The 21,446-nt window shown below is 45.5% G+C and overlaps 1 protein-coding gene across 1 annotated transcript in view; it reads left to right on the forward strand.

Moving 5' to 3' along the window:
* LOC134609300 (mucin-2-like) overlaps nucleotides 1-21,446 on the forward strand; it is a 62,656-nt gene that overhangs the window by 33,916 nt on the left and 7,294 nt on the right. The window contains exons 2-3 of the mRNA XM_063452979.1: nucleotides 6,272-8,446; nucleotides 14,521-17,646. Of these exons, the coding sequence (XP_063309049.1) occupies nucleotides 6,272-8,446; nucleotides 14,521-17,646 (5,301 nt within the window). The remainder of the gene's footprint in view (nucleotides 1-6,271; nucleotides 8,447-14,520; nucleotides 17,647-21,446) is intronic.

Raw genomic sequence — 21,446 nt, forward strand, 5'->3', positions numbered from 1 at the left:
TGCTCCCTCTGCAGCCCCTACCCCCTTGCTCCCACTGCATCCCCTACCCCCCCTGGCTCCCACTGCATCCCCTCCCCCCCCCTATCCACTGCATCCCCTACCCCCCCTTGCTCCCACTGGATCCCCTGCTCCCTCTGCAGCCCCTACCCCCTGCTCCCTCTGCAGCCCCTACCCCCCTGCTCCCACTGCACCCCCTGCTCCCATTGCAGCCCCTACCCCCTCTGCAGCCCCTGCACCCACTGCATACCCTGCTCCCTCTGTAGCCACTACCCCCACTGCATCCCTTACCCCCCCTGCTCCCACTGCATCCCCTACCCCCCTCCCTGGCTCTCCACTGCATCCCCTACCCCCTGGCTCTCCACTGCGTCCCCTACTCCCCCCTTGCTCCCACTGGATCCCCTGCTCTCTCTGCAGCCCCTACCCCCTGCTCCCTCTGCATCCCTTACCCCCCTGGCTCCCACTGCATCCCCTACCCCCCCTTGCTCCCACTGCATCCCCTCCCCTCCCCCCCCTTGCTCCCACTGGATCCCCTGCTCCCTCTGCAGCCCCTACCCCCCTGCTACCTCTGCAGCCCCTACCCCCCTGCTCCCACTGCATCCCCTACCCCCCTGCTCCCACTGCACCCCCTGCTCCATCTGCAGCCCCTACCCCCTGCTCCCTCTGTAGCCCCTACCCCCACTGCATCCCCTACCCCCTGCTCCCACTGCATCTCCTACCCCCCTGCTCCTACTGCATCCCCTACCCCCCCTGCTCCCACTGCATCCCCTACCCCCCCTGGCTCTCCACTGCATCCCCTACCCCCCCCTTGCTCCCACTGGATCCTCTGCTCTCTCTGCAGCCCCTACCCCCTGCTCCCTCTGCAGCCCCTACCCCCCTGCTCTCTCTGCAGCCCCTACCCCCTGCTCCCTCTGCAGCCCCTGCTCCCTCTGCTGCCCCTACCCCCCTGCTCCCTCTGCAGCCCCTACCCCCCTGCTCCCACTGCATCCCCTACCCCCTGCTCCCACTGCATCCCCTACCCCCCTGCTCCCACTGCTTCCCCTGCTCCCTCTGCAGCCCCTACCCCCTGCTCCCTTTGCAGCCCCTACCCCCTCAGCAGTCCCTGCTCCCACTGCATCCCCTGCTCCCTCTGCAGCCCCAACCCCCCTGCTCCCACTGCATCCCCTGCTCCCTCTGCAGCCCCAACCCCACTGCTCCCTCTGTAGCCCCCACCCCCCGCTCCCACTGCATCCCCTACGCCCCTGATCCCACTGCAGCCCATACCCTTGCAGCTCCTACCCACTGCAGCCCATACCCCCTACTGCCCCTACCTCCCACCTCCCTCTGCAGCTCCTAACCCCTGCGACCACTGCAGCCCATACCCCCTACAGCCCCTACCTCCCTGCTCCCTCTGCAGCCCCAACCTCCCTGCTCCCTCTGCAGCCCCTGCTCCCTCTGCAGCCCCTGCTCCCTCTGCAGCCCCTGCTCCCTCTGCACCCCCTGCTCCCTCTGCAGCCCCTACCCCCTGCTCCCTCTGCAGCCCCTACCCCCTGCTCCCTCTGCAGCCCCTAGCCCATACCCCCTACAGCTCCTACCTCCCTGCTCCCTCTGCAACCCCTACCTCATTCAGCCCCTACCTCCCTGCTCCATCTGCAGCACCTACCCATGCTCCCACTGCAGCCCCTACCCCCCTGCTCCCTCTGCAGCCCCTACCCCCCTGCTCCCACTGCATCCCCTACCCCCTGCTCCCACTGCATCCCCTACCCCCCTGCTCCCACTGCATCCCCTGCTCCCTCTGCAGCCCCTACCCCCTGCTCCCTTTGCAGCCCCTACCCCCTCAGCAGTCCCTGCTCCCACTGCATCCCCTGCTCCCTCTGCAGCCCCAACCCCCCTGCTCCCACTGCATCCCCTGCTCCCTCTGCAGCCCCAACCCCACTGCTCCCTCTGTAGCCCCCACCCCCCGCTCCCACTGCATCCCCTACGCCCCTGATCCCACTGCAGCCCATACCCTTGCAGCTCCTACCCACTGCAGCCCATACCCCCTACTGCCCCTACCTCCCACCTCCCTCTGCAGCTCCTAACCCCTGCGACCACTGCAGCCCATACCCCCTACAGCCCCTACCTCCCCGCTCCCTCTGCAGCCCCAACCTCCCTGCTCCCTCTGCAGCCCCTGCTCCCTCTGCAGCCCCTGCTCCCTCTGCACCCCCTGCTCCCTCTGCAGCCCCTACCCCCTGCTCCCTCTGCAGCCCCTACCCCCTGCTCCCTCTGCAGCCCCTAGCCCATACCCCCTACAGCTCCTACCTCCCTGCTCCCTCTGCAACCCCTACCTCATTCAGCCCCTACCTCCCTGCTCCATCTGCAGCACCTACCCATGCTCCCACTGCAGCCCCTACCTCCCTGCTCCCTCTGCAGCCCCTACCTCCCTGCTCCCACTGAATTCCCTACCCCTCTGCTCCCACTGCAGCCCTTACCTGCTGCTCCCACTGCAGCTCCTGCCCTCTGCACTGTGCGCAATGGTAGGGTTTCGCTTTTGGTAGTGGCTAGTGGGCTACCCAACTGCTCCCACTGCAGCTCCTATTACCCTTTGCACCCACTACATCCTGTCCCTCCTCTGCACCCACTACAGCCTCTATTCCCCCCTGTACCCTCTGCAGCCCCTTCCACTCACACCCTTTACAGCCCCTTCCTTTCGGCACCCTCTGCAGTCCCTAACCCTTTGCACGCACAAAGATAAAGGAACACTATAGTTACCAGAACAACTACAGCTTAATTTATATTATACAGCTTAATGTAGTTGTTCTGGGGAGTATAGTCTACTACTGCAGGTTTTTTTCTGCAAAGACTGCCTTTTCAGAGAAAATGCAGTGTTTACATTGCTGCCTAGGAACACCTAGGCGCTTCCTGTGTCAGTGTTGCAAAATGTGCAGCACTGACATTCAACATCTCTGCATGTCGACGCTGAACGCTTGTCATAGAGAAGCACATATATATATATATTTATATATATATATAGCGATTTTCGCTATATATATATATATATATATATATGTGCACAGAGGGCCCCCTACTACCTGTACAATGAAGAGGGGGCCCAGCAGCACACTCTGTCCTCCTTTCCAGCTGCTCTCTGTCTAACTTTCCTGCACCCTGCGGCCGCCAGAGCGTTGCCACGGGTTACTATGGCAACGCTCCGCACAGCACGCAGGCCTGTCTCGCGAGAGTTAGTCAGAGAGGAGCTGGAAAGGAAGACAGTGTGTGCTGCTGGGCCCCCTCTTCAATGAACCGCGGCTGGCTCCCTCCACCATGCCACTGGATCAACAGGAAATGTGATCTCCCCCCTCCCTGGCATGGTAAGAACCAGGGAGGGGGGAATAAAATTGAAATATACACAAATAAATATAAAAAATAATACTCCCCTCCCCCCTATTTTACACACACACTGAATCCTTACAAGCACACTCTGCACTACACACACACACTACATTCACTAAACACATTGTGCACTACACACACACTACATTCACTAAACACACTCTGCACTACATTCACTATACACTCTCTGCACTCACTACAAACACTACATTCACTAAACACACTCTGCACTACACACGCACTACATTCACAAAACACACTTTGTACTACACACACACTACATTCACTAAACACACTTTGCGCTACACACACTATACACACGTTTCACTCACTACAAGCTCACTACAAACACACTACATTCACTATACACACTACATCCACTACAAAAACACACACTCTGCATTCACTATACACACACCTACATTCACTACACACACACTCTGCATCTAATGCATGCATACAAACATTACATACATTACACAAAACGTACAATCTGCATCCACTATACACACTGCATCCATGACACACATACTGCATCCACTATACACACTGTATCCATGACACACATACCGCATCCACTATACACACACACACTTCATCCTTGTGGCTGGACTCGGGGCTGGCCCCGGGGGCCCAGATCTTGAGCTGTGTCAGGGGCCCTAAAATTTCTGATGGCAGCCCTGGTTGTAGGTGTGAAACAATATTACAAGTGACCGATGTAGTGAATTTGAATCAAAGTTACGCTTCGATTTGACTCTCAGATATGAAGTGAACACCCCAAATATACTATTTAGCACCAAAAAAAATAATTACTATTTGACGCTTCTATTTGACTCTCAGATATGAAGAGCAGGTTACAAAATTTACTATTTAGCATATTAACACCCAGAAAATAAGAATGTTTACCACTGCCCTCTAAGCACACTATTAGACGATTCAATTTGACTCTCAGATATGAAGTGCCATGCAGGCCCAAAAATGTACTATTTAGCAGATTAGCACCCAGAAAATTAGAATTTTTACAACTGCGCTGTAAGCACACTATTAGATGCTTTGATTTGACTCTCAGATATGAAGTGCACGCCCCAAAATGTACTATTTAGCAGTTTAGCACCCAAATAATTTTACATTTTAAAACTGCAATGTAACCCCAGTATTTGACGATTCTATTTGACTCTCAGAGATGAAGTGCACCCCACTAATGTACTATCCCACTAATGTACTATTTAGCACCCAAAAAAAAATTACTTTTTAAAACTCCGATGTAACCGCGGTATTTGAAGCTTCTATTTGACTCTCAGATATGAAGTGCACCCCACCCCACTAATGTACTAGTTTGCAGAATTCTTTCCTAAGTTGTCCCTCACAGCCGCAGCATCCTCTCCCTACACTATTAAGACCGCATGTGCGTGCGGTGCTACACGACTCCAGCTTATATATATATAGGCTGGGTCACATGCTGCACTGGCCAATCACAGCCATGCCATTAGTAGGCATGGCTGTGATGGCTTCTAAGGCACACGAGTCAAATGCTTGTTGATTGGCTGCCCTGCAGCCTTTCAAAACGTGTCATTAAATCGCCGAACACCGAACTCCAACCCGAACATACAGTGATATGTCCGTGTTCGGGTCCGGGGTCCATCAACCTAATGTTCGGTACGAACCCGAACTTTACAGTCCGGGTTCGCTCAACTCTAACGGAGATATTTTTCTTATAACAAGGATGCTCAATTGAAAAACAAATGTAATACGATATGGTTTCCTTGTTTCTCAATGCCATTCTACTAATATTGATCTAAATCGAATACTCACATCATGTTTGGGGTTTTCTTTGCCCCCCTATCATTCTGGAGACTATAACAAGTGGGTTGCATCAATTTGAACAGGCCTACTGTAAGTTGTTTTGTTGTCTCCCACTTTTTTTTTTTTTTGCCATGATTATATGTTCAGGTCTATATATACAATATATTTAATGTTATTACTCACTATCTTGTATTTTATTGTGCAAGAATAATACTTGTATATTGTTTAAAAATCTCAATACAGAATTATAAATTTAATGAAGAAAACAATAGTCTAATATATAAACTGTATTGCACTTTAGTTTTTTTCCCAAATTTTTCTGAGAAACATATCACTACGTGCACTATTGGTCACAGTGGACTGCTATCATTTAAGGATATATATCCATCACTAGACTGAGTATACTGCATGCTACTAAGACCAGAGCTGATTTGAAGCTCTGCTAAATGTGAGTGGGCATCTATACAATTCTACTTATATTCGCATTTGTTTTGGAATCTGCACCACTGTATTTTATTTTCAGTTTGTATACACCTGTGAAGTGAAACCTAACCCACTTTAAAAGACAGAATATTGTACAATAAATGTTGTGGACAGTATCTGGTTGGATTTTTTCATTATTTTAATTTGGTGCAACCTGTGTTATCTTTTTCAGTTTTGCTTGTACTTGTTATATAGAACTTAAAGTGAGTTTAACCCTGTCCTGCTGGGTTTGCTGCCTTATCTGTATACCATTGATTGTCTAGCGCTTAATCAGCATATGAATACGGATATGGCTATTATTGTTAACAAATAGTGACTGTTGTGGAAACATGTTGATAATTTGTGGTCCCCAATCTACCGGCTGTTAATATAATACCAGTTTATGGCAGATATTGTAGCCACTGGATTACCTGGTATATTGACCTCCCGAAGGCCATTCATTTGGAATAATCAAGATATTTATATATTTTATTTTATCTTAAAAAAATCCTTTATACATAATACAAATTCCATGAATAATAAACAAGTTTCAGTCCAAGCTCACACACTTCATTAATTAGTCTAATATAACTTCTCTTATGTTTCATATGCAATGAAGAATTTACACTAACAAAACATGTTCACACTTCTCTTCTAGGCATTTTGCCCGCATTTGGACAGAATACAAGCCCAGGAGAGACTGGGTCTACTTTATATGGGCCCCTCATCACTGCTCCCACTGGAAATGATAATACAGGAAGCTCTATCACTACTTCAAATAATGAGTATACTATCTGTATAGAAGTAAGAACCACCTCTGAATCTGTTAGTACTACGAGGCTTGTCTCATTAACTCAACCTAGAACTGGAACAGATCTTTATACAAGTACAGGAACCAGCAATATAACTGTATCATACAGCTCAACTAATACCACTGGTGGAATAGGAACCAAGAGCCCAACTGCCACCACTATCAGTGTTGGAACTATAGCAGGAGATCAGTCTAGCACTCTTACTGAATCACATAGCCCAACCACCACCAGTGCCACTACTGGACTTGGTACTGGAACTGAAACCAGTTCACATAGCCTAACTGCCACACATCCCACTGCTGGATCAGGTACTACAACTGAAACAAGTAATAGTACTGGGTCACAGAGCCAAACAACCATCGGAACCACATCTGTACCTGGCACTACAACTGAATCCATTACTATTACTGACTTACGTAGCCCAATTGCCACAATTACCACTGCTGGATCTGGTACTACAGCTGAAACCAGTAATATTACTGAATTATATAGTCCAACCACCAGTACCATTGCTGAAATGAATACAGGATCAGAAACCAGTGCTTTTACCGAGTCCCAGAGCACAACTACAACTAGTATCCCTGGTGGACTTAATACAACAGCTGAAACCAATACTATTACTGAATCACCTAGCCTAACCACCATTGGCACCACTGCTGGACCTGGCCCTACAGCTGAAACCATTACTAATACTGAGTTATATAGCCCGACCTCCAACAATACCACATCTGTAGCTGGTACTACAGCTAAAATCAGTACAACTACTGAGTTACAAAGCCCAGTTGCAACAAGAACCATGTCTGGATCTGGTTCTACAGATGAAACCAGTAATATTACCGAGTTACAAAGCCATAGCACCACCAGTAATATTGCAGAAACTAATGCAGGATCAGAAACCAGTGCTGTTACTGAGTTCCAGAGCCCAACTACAGTTAGTACTCGTACTGCTGGACTTAATACAACAGCTGTAACCAATACTATTACTAGGTTATATAGCCCAACCACCACCAGCATTAGATCTATAACTACTACTACAGCTGAAACCAGTACTAATACTGAGTTACATAGCCCAATTGTCACAATTACCATGGCTGGACCTGGTACTACAGTTGAAACCAGTAAAATTACTGAGTCACATAACCCAATCATTACCAGCACTACTTCTAAATTTAATTCAGTATCAGAATCCAGTTCTGTTACTCAGTTACAGGGCATAAAGGTCACCACTATCACTACTGGACCGAATACAAGAACTGAAGTTACTACTGAATTACATAGCCCAAATACAACAAGTACCACTGTTGGACCTGGTACAAGAACTGAAATCAACACTCTTACGGAGTCACCTATGTCAAATACCACCAGTACTACTACTGGACTTTATACAGGAACTGATGGCAGTACTGTTACTGAGTCACATGGACCAACTGACACCACTACTGGACCTAGCACAAGTTTTATAACCAGTACCGTTAGTGAAACATATACCCCAAATGATGTCAAAACTAGTTCTATTACTTACTCACGTAGCCCAACTGATCCCAACACTGTTATTATATGTTATACTGCAACAAACTCCAATTCTGCCCCGAGTACTTTGGTAGATATCACTGCGAGTAACATCACTATCAGTGTGCCAGGAGCAGATACAAGTAATATCACTAGTAGTGTGCCAGAAGCAGATACAAGTAATATCACTAGCAGTGTGCCAGAAGCAGATACAAGTAATATCACTAGCAGTGTGCCAGAAGCAGATACAAGTAATATCACTATCAGTGTGCCAGAAGCAGATACAAGTAATATCACTAGCAGTGTGCCAGGAGCAGATACAAGTAATATCACTAGCAGTGTGCCAGGAGCAGATACAAGTAATATCACTAGTAGTGTGCCAGAAGCAGATACAAGTAATATCACTAGTAGTGTGCCAGATAACAGTACCAGTCAGTCTACAACATATCAAGTTACCAACAGCACGTCTGTGCCTAATAGCACTTTTATATCTACAACTCCTTCATCATTTGGTGAGTAGTAACACTATTTTTTTTATACATGTTCAGGGGCAAGTTCTGTATGTCTTTTTATACAAAGCTCATTTGTGGATGTAGTTTCTTTTTACTCAAAAACATGTTTTTCAATAAGATGTACCCAGTAATGTTTTTTGTTCATGACCCAGCCAGGTCCCCCAACCACACACTTTTTCACTTGCCCCTTACAAAATATTTTCAAGACTTGTATGTGTGTGCAAATAAAATTGTATGTTTAATGGGCATGCCCATTATGATTGTTGGCAGTAACATAATTTGCATGCCCCCCTCCGGCCTCACCCACCTGTCCTGGTCTCATATATCTCAATGTTGGGAGATATACAGGTATGTTTAAAGTATATTGTGTGAAACTGCATGTATATTACTACAATCTCTGTTTAATGTTGTGTGCACTGTGTAACATTACAAATAGCCCACAATCCCCATCAAGGTGTGCTGCATGGGCTTGGTGTTTGATAGCAATGTCTGCTCCCTGTTCGGGTGCAGGAGCTCTTGGGTCATGCTGGTGCCACTATTGTTGTGAACTATGGGTAACTCAACTAGTTACCTATGCTATTTTCCCTCTAAGCCAGACTGGAACCTTGTATGATTATAACTCGTATTCCCCCAGTAACTAGACGAGACATAGTTCTGGGAGGCATCTGGTTTATTCAGGCACAACATGTTCAATTTATACACAGAGCCCCATGGTGGGGTCCCCAAATAAGAATATTATAAGCCAATCCATGGTGTCCCAGTGTCTGAGAGATAATTGAGTCAAGGAACTGTAACTCAATTATCTCTCAGTTACAGGGAAACATACAAAATAATATTCATAATCCCCCAAAAGTACCCCAAATATTCACAGGAACGCCACATGTCTTATAACCCCGGAAAGCTCGGATCTAAGCACCCAAGTTGACCAAATAACACGCAGATCCGTTCAGTAGAAGAGAATCGTCACCGGTCGGCCACGAGGTTGAAGCCTAAAACAGTTGCAGAAAAAATTTGGCAAAAAGATTAAGAGCCTGGGCCTGGTGCTGACAATTATGATGGGGCCTAATAACAGAATCTTATAGACCAAAAACATTAAAACAGTCATACCTCTCAAGCATCATGTATCTGATGGAGATGGTGCTGGAGGGAAACTCATAGGATGCAGCTATAAGAAAACACATACTCTATGCTAATCTCTTTCTAATATGCTTTCATCTTTCAAGTAAATCCATACCCCCTAACAGCAGTGTCCAGTGAAGCCAGAAGTCAATGGGCAGGGTAAAAGGGTGGACAACTGACACGAAATCACGTGACCAGAACTGCAAAAAGGGGCGAATATGCCCAAAAAGGGGCCACGTCTGTCCAAAGAATTGGAAGGCCAGACTGGCATCAGTGTCCCTATGTATCACAGTGTCAATGTCCTCATGTCGCCCAGTCCCCTAGTCTCTCGGTGTCTCAGTGTCCCCATTTCTCCCATTGTCACAGTGAGACATGGGGACACTGAGAGACCCTGGGACACTGAGACACTCGGGACACTGGGAGACATGGGGGCACTGAGACATTTGGGGACACTTGTGGATACAGATATGGGGACACTGTGAGACATGGGGACACTGAGACATTTGGAAACACTGGGGGAAATGGGGACACAGACACTAGGGACACAGTGCACACTATTAGATGCTTTGATTTGACTCTCAGATATGAAGTGCACCGCAGGCCCCAAAATGTACTATGTGGCGAAACCAACCTCGCCACTGGGCCCTGGAGAAGCCTGTTTGCTAGCCTCCTACCTACTGACTATGGCCCCTGGGTTATTTGGGGCATATTGTACTTTATATGGCGGCTACTGGCCCTTTAAAATCATCTATGGACAGATTGGGCTTTTGGGACTACTGTCCCTTTAAGACTGTGGAGCATATTACAATATACTGCCTTTAATATTACATATGTTATAATGTGTTCAGTTTTACCTGGGATATGTATGCAGCATTCATCTGATTGTTCGGTAGAATCCCTCCATTCATTATATTGAGGGAAACTACCGAACAACCAGACCACCCAGGACTAAGTGTGCCTCTAATTACCGTTTGCAACAATGTTGCAAACGGGTAATTGGCAATCCGTGCAGTGTGGTCTTTGTCCTCTGGGTGGCCGCCATTCGGGAGCCGAACACGTGGCGGCGGCCATCTTAAACTACCGAACAGCGGTGTTTTGCCGTCGAGTGTCTGGAACTGAAAACGGACACTCGACTAGGCAAGCACCGCTGAGACCTCCAGACTTCCAGGATTTCGTGGGGAAACTACCGAACGGCCCGCCGTTCGGTAGAAAGAAACTCACAAACTAGGGGATTCATGCGAATTCCCCTTAGTCTCTATAACCCAGGCAATTCGTCTGTTTCATTCCCTTTTCTGTGACCGACCGCAGGGCCAAAATGCATGGAACTGTTTTCGGATACTTTACCCATGCGGTCGGTCAAATCTTGGGAACCCCATATCTCCCGAACCGTTCATCCGAATGACTTGAATTTTGAATATGTTGTCCCCCTGAATAAGGGCTATCCAGCGATGCTGGATTTAAAGGTGTACCCCCTGTTTTTGGGGTACATCCAGAACTTGGCTGAAAAGGTGTACCGGATAATTGGGTTTAATGTTATCTGAGGGGAGGGGATGTGTGGGCTGAACCATGTATGTGATTGGGTATTTTATGCCTCCCCCTGGGTGTGGACTGTATGTGTATTATTGTAATAAAAGCCGGGCTGGATGAGCCAGTCCAGAGTTCCTGTTTTAACCTCAAAGTGATGTGTCGTCTCATTATTGGGGGAAGGATTTATGGCATGCTGTTCCAGTTGACTGCTAGGAGTACAAGCCTATTCGTATGGTTCCTATTCAATGGTCTACAGCATTCATATGCTTGGGCGAATTTAAAGGTTTCTCGGATTCGGTGATTGTGGTGTCTGCCAGAGTGCTTGGAGTCCTCAGGAAGCACTAGGAGCATCCATTAACGGAGGTACTCAGTCGGGGTGCCAGGTGATCCGTTACATACTATTTTGCAGATTAGCACCCAGAAAATTAGAATTTTTACCACTGTGCTGTAAGCACACTATTAGACGCTTCTATTTGACTCTCAGATATGAAGTGCACCCCACTAAAATACTATTTAGCAGTTTATCACCCAAATAATTTTACATTTTAAAACTGCAATGTGACAGCAGTATTTGACGATTCTATTTGACTCTCAGAGATGAAGTGCACCCCACTAATGTACTATCCCACTAATGTACTATTTACACCCAAAAAAAAATTACTTTTTAAAACTCCGATGTAACCGCGGTATTTGAAGCTTCTATTTGACTCTCAGATATGAAGTGCACCCCACCCCACTAATGTACTAATTACAATTAGGAATTCTTTCCTAAGTTGTCCCTCACAGCCGCAGCATCCTCTCCCTACACTAATAAGACCGCATGTGCGTGCAGCGCTACACGACTCCAGCTTATATATATAGGCTGGGTCACATGCTGCACTGGCCAATCACAGCCATGCCATTAGTAGGCATGGCTGTGATGGCTTCTAAGGCACACGAGTCAAATGCTTGTTGATTGGCTGCCCTGCAGCCTTTTAAAACGCGCCATTAAATCGCCGAACACCGAACTCCAACCCGAACATACAGTGATATGTCCGTGTTCGGGTCCGGGGTCCATTAACCTAATGTTCGGTACGAACCCGAACTTTACAGTCCGGGTTCGCTCAACTCTAACAGAGATATTTTTCTAATAACAAGGATGCTCAATTGAAAAACAAATGTAATAAGATATGGTTTCCTTGTTTCTCAATGCCATTCTACTAATATTGATCTAAATTGAATACTCACATCATGTTTGGGGTTTTCTTTCCCCCCTATCATTCTGGAGACTATAACAAGTGCATCAATTTGAACAGGCCTACTGTAAGTTGTTTTGTTGTCTCCCACTTTTTTTCTTTTTTGCCATGATTATATGTTCAGGTCTATATATACAATATATTTAATGTTATTACTCACTATCTTGTATTTTATTGTGCAAGAATAATACTTGTATATTGTTTAAAAATCTCAATACAGAATTATAAATTTAATGAAGAAAACAATAGTCTAATATATAAACTGTATTGCACTTTAGTTTTTTTCCCAAATTTTTCTGAGAAACATATCACTACGTGCACTATTGGTCACAGTGGACTGCTATCATTTAAGGATATATATCCATCACTAGACTGAGTATACTGCATGCTACTAAGACCAGAGCTGATTTGAAGCTCTGCTAAATGTGAGTGGGCATCTATACAATTCTACTTACCGTATATACTCGAGTATAAGCCGAGTTTTTCAGCACATTTTTTGTGCTGAAAAACCGGAACTCAGCTTATACTCGAGTCAATAGTCTGTATTATGGCAATTTGCATTGCCATGATACAGACTGGGGGAGAGGGGGCTGGCAGAGCTGTAACTTACCTGTCCTGACCGGTCGGCGTGGAGGAGGAGGAAGCTGACAGGAGCTGCAGGACAGGTAAGTTACAGCTCTGCCAGCCCCCTCTCCCCCCACTGAACTGCCAATGCTGGACCACCAGAGAAGGAGAGCCCCCCTCCCTGGCCATCTAGCAAGCAGGGAGGGGGGACGCAAATAATAATACAAATATTAATAATAATAATACAAAATTAATAAAAGTATTAATAATAATAATAATGAAAAATTCTTAAAAAAATAATAAAAAAAATAATAATTAAAAAAAGTTAATATAACAAAAAACAATTAGTATTAAAATAATAAAAAATAATAAAAATGCCCACCCCCACCAAGCCTCTGCAAACACTGCACTCATACACACTGCACTCATACACACTGCACTCATACACACACACTGCACTCATACACACACACTGCACTCATACACACTGCACTCATACACACTGCACTCATACACACTGCACTCATAAACACTGCACTCATAAACACTGCACTCATACACACACACTGCACTCATACACACACACTGCATTCATACACACACACTGCACTCATACACACTGCACTCATACACACACACTGCACTCATACACACACACTGCACTCATACACACTGCACTCATACACACACACTGCACTCATACACACACACTGCATTCATACACACTGCACTCATACTCACACACTGCTTTCACTCATACACACACACTGCACTCATACACACACACTGCTTTCACTCATACACACACACTGTAAATAAATATTCAATTAATATAATTTTTTTAGGATCTAATTTTATTTGGAAATTTACCAGTAGCTGCTGCATTTCCCACCCTAGTCTTCTACTCGAGTCAATAAGTTTTCCCAGTTTTTTGGGGTAAAATTAGGGGCCTCGGCTTATATTCGGGTCGGCTTATACTCGAGTATATACGGTATATTCGCATTTGTTTTGGAATCTGCACCACTGTATTTTATTTTCAGTTTGTATACACCTGTGAAGTGAAACCTAACCCACTTTAAAAGACAGAATATTGTACAATAAATGTTGTGGACAGTATCTGGTTGGATTTTTTCATTATTTTAATTTGGTGCAACCTGTGTTACCTTTTTCAGTTTTGCTTGTACTTGTTATATAGAACTTAAAGTGAGTTTAACCCTGTCCTGCTGGGTTTGCTGCCTTATCTGTATACCATTGATTGTCTAGCGCTTAATCAGCATATGAATACGGATATGGCTATTATTGTTAACAAATAGTGACTGTTGTGGAAACATGTTGATAATTTGTGGTCCCCAATCTACTGGCTGTTAATATAATACCAGTTTATGGCAGATATTGTAGCCACTGGATTACCTGGTATATTGACCTCCCGAAGGCCATTCATTTGGAATAATCAAGATATTTTATTTTATCTTAAAAAAATCCTTTATACATAATACAAATTCCATGAATAATAAACAAGTTTCAGTCCAAGCTCACACACTTCATTCATTAGTCTAATATAACTTCTCTTATGTTTCATATGCAATGAAGAATTTACACTAACAAAACATGTTCACACTTCTCTTCTAGGCATTTTGCCCGCATTTGGACAGAATACAAGCCCAGGAGAGACTGGGTCTACTTTATATGGGCCCCTCATCACTGCTCCCACTGGAACTGATAATACAGGAAGCTCTATCACATCATCAAATAATGAGTATACTATCTGTATAGAAGTAAGAACCACCTCTGAATCTGTTAGTACTACAAGGCTTGTCTCATTAACTCAACCTAGAACTGGAACAGATCTTTATACAAGTACAGGAACCAGCAATATAACTGTATCATACAGCTCAACTAATACCACTGGTGGAATAGCAACAAAGAGCCCAACTGCCACCACCATCAGTGTTGGAACTATAGCAGGAGATCAGTCTAGCTCTCTTACTGAATCACATAGCCCAACCACCACCAGTGCCACTACTGGACCTGGTACTGGAACTGAAACCAGTTCTATTGTTGACTCACATAGCCTAACTGCAACACATCCCACTGCTGGATCAGGTACTACAACTGAAACAAGTAATAGTACTGGGTCACAGAGCCAAACAACCAACGGAACCACATCTGTAGCTGGTACTACAGCTGAGACTAGTACTACTACTGAGTCACATAGCCCAAATGTCACAATTACCACTGCTGTATCTGGTACTACAGCTGAACCCAGTAATATTACTGAGTTATATAGTCCAACCACCACCAGTAATATTGCAGAGACTAATGCAGGATCAGAAACCAGTGCTGTTACTGAGTTCCAGAGCCCAACTACAACTAGTATTACTGCTGGACCTAATACAACAGCTGAAACCAATACTATTACTGAATCACCTAGCCTAACCACCATTGGCACCACTGCTGGACCTGGCACTACAGCTGAAACCATTACTAATACTGAGTTACAAAGCTTAATTTCCACAATTACCACTGCTGGACCCGGCACTACAGCTGAAACTATTACTAATACTGAGTTATATAACCCGACCTCCAACCGTACCACATCTGTAGCTGGTATTACAACTGAAACAAGCAATACCGGTGTTACTGAATTACAAAGCGATACCACCACCAGTACCATTGCTGTAACGAATGCAGGATCAGAAACCAGTGCTGTTACTGAGTTCAAGAGCCCAACTACAACTAGTATCAGTGCTGGCCTTAACACAACAGCGGAAACCAATATTAATATTGAATCACCTAGCCTAACCACCAAAGACAGCACTGCTGGACCCGGCACTACAGCTGAAATTATTACTAATACTGAGTTATATAACCCGACCTCCAACAGTACCACATCTGTAGCTGGTATTACAGCTAAAATCAGCACTCCTACTGAGTTACAAATCCCAGTTGCCACAAGCACCATGTCTGGATCTGGTTCTACAGCTGAAACCAGTAATATTACTGAGTTACAAAGCCATACCACCACCAGTAATATTGCAGAAACTAATGCAGGATCAGAAACCAGTGCTGTTACTGAGCCCCGGAGCCCAACTACAGCTAGTATCACTGCTGGACCTAATACAACAGCTGAAACCAATACTATTACTGAATCAACTAGCCTAACCACCATTGGCACCACTGCTGGACCCGTCACTACAACTGAAACAAGTAATACCAGTGTTACTGATTTACAAAGCCATACCACCACCAGTACCATTGCTGTAACGAATGCAGGATCAGAAAACAGTGCTTTTACCGAGTCCCAGAGCCCAACTACAACTGCTGGGCTTAACACAACAGCGGAAACCAATACTATTACTGAATCACCTAGCCTAACCACCAAAGGAACCACTGCTGCACCTGGCATGACAACCGAAATCAGTACTAATACTGAGTTACATAGCTTAATTGACACAATTACCACTGCTGCACCCGGCAATACAGCTGAAACCATTACTAATACTGAGTTAGATAGCCCGACCTCCAACAGTACCACATCTGTAGCTGGTATTGCAGCTAAAATCAGCACTACTACTGAGTTACAAAGCCCAATTGCCACAAGCACCACATCTGGATCTGGTTCTACAGCTGAAACCAGTAATATTACTGAGTTACAAAGCCATACCACCACCAATAATATTGCAGAATCTAATGCAGGATCAGAAACCAGTGCTGTTACTGAGTTCCAGAGCCCAACTACAACTAGTATTACTGCTGGTCTTAATACAACAGCTGAAACCAATACTATTACTAAATTACTTAGCCTAACCACCACCAGCATTAGATCTATAACTACTACTACAGCTGAAACCAGTACTAATACTGAGTTACATAGCCCAATTGTCACAATTACCATGGCTGGACCTGGTACTACAGTTGAAACCAGTAATATTACTGAGTCACATAACCCAATCATTACCAGCACTACTTCTAATTTGAATTCAGTATCAGAATCCAGTTCTGTTACTCAGTCACAGAGCATAAAGGTCACCACTATCACTACTGGACCGAATACAAGAACTGAAGTTACTACTGAATTACATAGCCCAAATACAACAAGTACCACTGTTGGACCTGGTACAAGAACTGAAATCAACACTCTTACGGAGTCAGCTATGTCAAATACCACCAGTACTACTACTGGACTTTATACAGGAACTGACGGCAGTACTGTTACTGAGTCACATGGACCAACTGACACCACTACTGGACCTAGCACAAGATATGCAACCAGTACTGTTAGTGCAACATATACCCCAAATGATGTCAAAACTAGTTCTATTACTTACTCACGTAGCCCAACTGATCCCAACACTGTTATTATATGTTATACTGCAACAAACTCCAATTCTGCCCCGAGTACTTTGGTAGATATCACTGCGAGTAACATAACTAGCAGTGTGCCAGGAGCAGATACAAGTAACATCACTAGCAGTGTGCCAGGAGCAGATACAAGTAATATCACTAGCAGTGTGCCAGGAGCAGATACAAGTAATATCACTAGCAGTGTGCCAGAAGCAGATACAAGTAATATCACTAGCAGTGTGCCAGAAGCAGATACAAGTAATATCACTATCAGTGTGCCAGAAGCAGATACAAGTAATATCACTATCAGTGTGCCAGATAACAGTACCAGTCAGTCTACAACATATCAAGTTACCAACAGCACGTCTGTGCCTAATAGCACTTTTATATCTACAACTCCTTCAACATTTGGTGAGTAGTAACACTATTTTTGTTATACATGTTCTGGGGCAAGTTCTGTATGTCTTTTTATACAAAGCTCATTTGTGGATGTAGTTTCTTTTTACTCAAAAACATGTTTTTCAATAAGATGTACCCAGTAATGTTTTTTGCTCATGACCCAGCCAGGTCCCCCAACCACACACTTTTTCACTTGCCCCTTACAAAATATTTTCAAGACTTGTATGTGTGTGCAAATAAAATTGTATGTTTAATGGGCATGCCCATTATGATTGTTGGCAGTAACATAATTTGCATGCCCCCCTCCGGCCTCACCCACCTGTCCTGGTCTCATATATCTCAATGTTGGGAGATATACAGGTATGTTTAAAGTATATTGTGTGAAACTGCATGTATATTACTACAATCTCTGTATAATGTTGTGTGCACTGTGTAACCTTACAAATAGCCCACAATCCCCATCAAGGTGTGCTGCATGGGCAGGTGTTTGATAGCAATGTCTGCTCCCTGTTCGGGTGCAGGAGCTCTTGGGTCATGTTGGTGCCACTATTGTTGTGAACTATGGGTAACCCGACTAGTTACCTATGCTATTTTCCCTCTCAGCCAGACTGGAACCTTGTATGATTATAACTCGTATTCCCCCAGTAACTAGACGAGACATAGTTCTAGGAGGCATCCGGTTTATTCAGGCACAACATGTTCAATTTATACACAGAGCCCCGGCATGGGGTACCTAAATACGAATATTATAAGCCAATCCATGGTGTCCCAGTGTCTGAGAGATAATTGAGTCAAGGAACTATAACTCAATTATCTCTCAGTTACAGGGTAACATACAAAACAATATTCATAATCCCCCAAAAGTACCCCAAATATTCACAGGAACACCACATGTGTTATAACCCTGGAAAGCTCGGATCTAAGCACCCAAGTTGACCAAATAACATGCAGATCCGTTCAGTAGAAGAGAATCGACACTGGTCGGCCACGAGGTTGAAGCCTAAAACAGTTGCATAACAAATTTGGCAACGGCCGGTCCACAGGGCCAGATTAAGAGCCCGGTGGGCCTGGTGCTGACAATTATGATGGGGCCTAATAACAGAATCTTATAGACCAAAAACATTAAAACAGTCATACCTCTCAAGCGTCATGTATCTGATGGAGATGGTGCTGGAGGGAAACTCATAGGATGCAGCTATAAGAAAACACATACTCTATGCTAATCTCTTTCTAATATGCTTTCATCTTTCAAGTAAATCCATACCCCCTAACAGCAGTGTCCAGTGAAGCCAGAAGTCAATGGGCAGGGTAAAAGGGTGGACAACTGACACGAATCATGTGACCAGAACTGCAAAAAGGGGCGAATATGCCCAAAAAGGGAGCCATGTCTGTCCAAAGAATTGGAAGGCCAGACTGGCATCAGTGTCCCTATGTATCACAGTGTCAATGTCCCCATGTCGCCCAGTCCCCTAGTCTCTCAGTGTCCGCATTTCTCCCATTGTCACATTGAGACATGGGGACACTGAGAGACCCTGGGACACTGAGACACTTGGGGACACTGGGAGACATGGGGGCACTGAGACATTTGGGGACACTTGTGGATACAGATATGGGGACACTGGGAGACATGGGGACACTGAGACATTTGGGGACACTAGGGGAAATGGGGACACAGACACTGGGGACACAGAGACATGGAGACACAGACGCTGGGAGATATTATCATGATCTTGTGCAGGTCAGATAGGAGACTTATGCCATGGTTGACTTCAGGTACTTTATTAGTGTTTTTAGACATATTATGAGACTTGAATGAAAACAGACTTTAGGCAATATGCCACCAACAGGATACTTGCCACAGAACAGGTTACTTGCAAATAATAATGAATGTCTGTAATTTCCAGGTAACAAAGGCAGGCTGGTAACAGTGGAAGGCTGGTAACAGTGGAAGGCTGGTTACAGAGGCAGGCTGATTTGAAGTATAGGTAAGGGTGGAGCAGGTTATTGTTAGGAGCAGGTTTTAAGGTAAGTCTGAAGCAGGTTCACAGGAGCCAGGATATGAAGTCTTTCAATAAGAACATTAACTTCAATGTAAAGGCCTTAAACCGGAGACTACAGGGTTAACCAACGCTCTAACAATCATTGCTGAAAGTCTCTTGGAACTATGCAAAACTGTTTATTTCTTACTGCAATCAAGCTCCTGCATACCACCTGAGAAAAAGACTGAGACTGTCTTACCTTCCAGGAAAAGCAGGAAACCAGAGCCGTTAACAAAGGAAGAAATACACAAGAGACTTCAGTTCCTGGCTCCAGATTTACCTTCAAACCTGCTCCTAACAATTACCTGCTCTATCCTTACCTATACTTCAAACCAGCCTTCCCCTGTAACCAGCCTTCCATTGTAACCAGCCTACCTTTGTTACAACCCTACCTGGAAATTAGACATTCTTTATTATTTGCAAGTATCCTGTTTTGTGGCATATTATCTAAATTCTGTTTTGCCTCAAGTTTCCTAATATGTCTAAAATCACAAAATAAAGTACCTGAAATCAACCCTGGCATAAGTCCCCTATCTGACCTGCACAAGATCATGACAGATATAGGGACACAGACATTTGGGGACACTAGGGACACTGAGAGACATGGAAACACAGACACTGGGAGACTAGGGGACACTGGGAGACATGGGGATACTGTGGCACTAGGGGCACTGGCTTGGGAGGCATGGGGACACAGACATTTGGGGACACTGGGAGACATGGGGACACTAGAGACACTGAGAGACATGGGGACACAGACACTGGCAGACATGGGGACACAGACACTAGGGACACTGGCTGGGAGACATGGGGACACTGAGACACTAGGAGACATTGGGACACAGACCTTTAGGGACACTGGGAGACACGGGGACACTGAGACACTAGGGACACAGACACTGGGAGACTAGGGGACACTGGGAGCCATGGTACACAGAGACACTAGCTGGGAGACATGGGGACACTGTGTCCCTAGTGTCTCCGCGTCCCAATGTGTATTCCAATGTCCCTATGTCTCACAGCAACCCCATGTGTCTCAGCGTCCCCATGTGTCTCAGCGTCCCCATGTGTCTCAGCGTCCCCATGTCTCACAGTGTCCCCATGTTTCCCAGTGTCCCCATGTTTCCCAGTGTCCCAATGTTTCCCAGTGTACCCAGGTCTCCCAGTGTCCCTTAGTGTCTCAGTGTCCCTTGGTGTCCCCATGTGTCCCTTAGTGTCTCAATGTCCCCACGTTTACCTGCTGCCTTTCCCCTCATCCCTCACTTCCCTGAGCTGTAGGCTGTCTCTGCAGGCTGGGAGCTGCTGTCTAGACTCTCTGTGCTCTGTAGCTGCTCCCCCGCGGATTAGTGAGTAGAGAGAGGCAGGGAGGGAAATGCTGTAACTTCCTATCCCTGCCTCTCTCCACACACAGTGACCCCTACTGGCTGGTGCTGGTATTGCAGAGTAATCTCATTTTATACGGAGAAAAATATCTGCATTTGTATTGCCGGTATTACTGCAATACCGGCACGGCCAGGCAGCCTCAAATACCGTCTGTGCTGATAAAATAACAGTCAGATGGCAGACCTAAGAGTAGTGTGTTAAAAAAAAGTAATGTATTTTATTTTTAAATGGACCTATTCCATGGGCCTGGGCCTGGGCCTGGAGCTGCAGCTCGATCAGCCCCTATGTTAATCTGGCCCTTCCGGTCCAGGTTCAGGAGTTGCAGAGGGGTCCCTGTTCGGGAGCCGAAGCAGGTGGATTCGGGTAGGATAACTCCTGAATATAGTAAAG

The sequence above is a fragment of the Pelobates fuscus genome, chromosome 4 (genome assembly GCF_036172605.1).
Source record: "Pelobates fuscus isolate aPelFus1 chromosome 4, aPelFus1.pri, whole genome shotgun sequence".
In the NCBI taxonomy this organism is placed as follows: domain Eukaryota; kingdom Metazoa; phylum Chordata; class Amphibia; order Anura; family Pelobatidae; genus Pelobates; species Pelobates fuscus.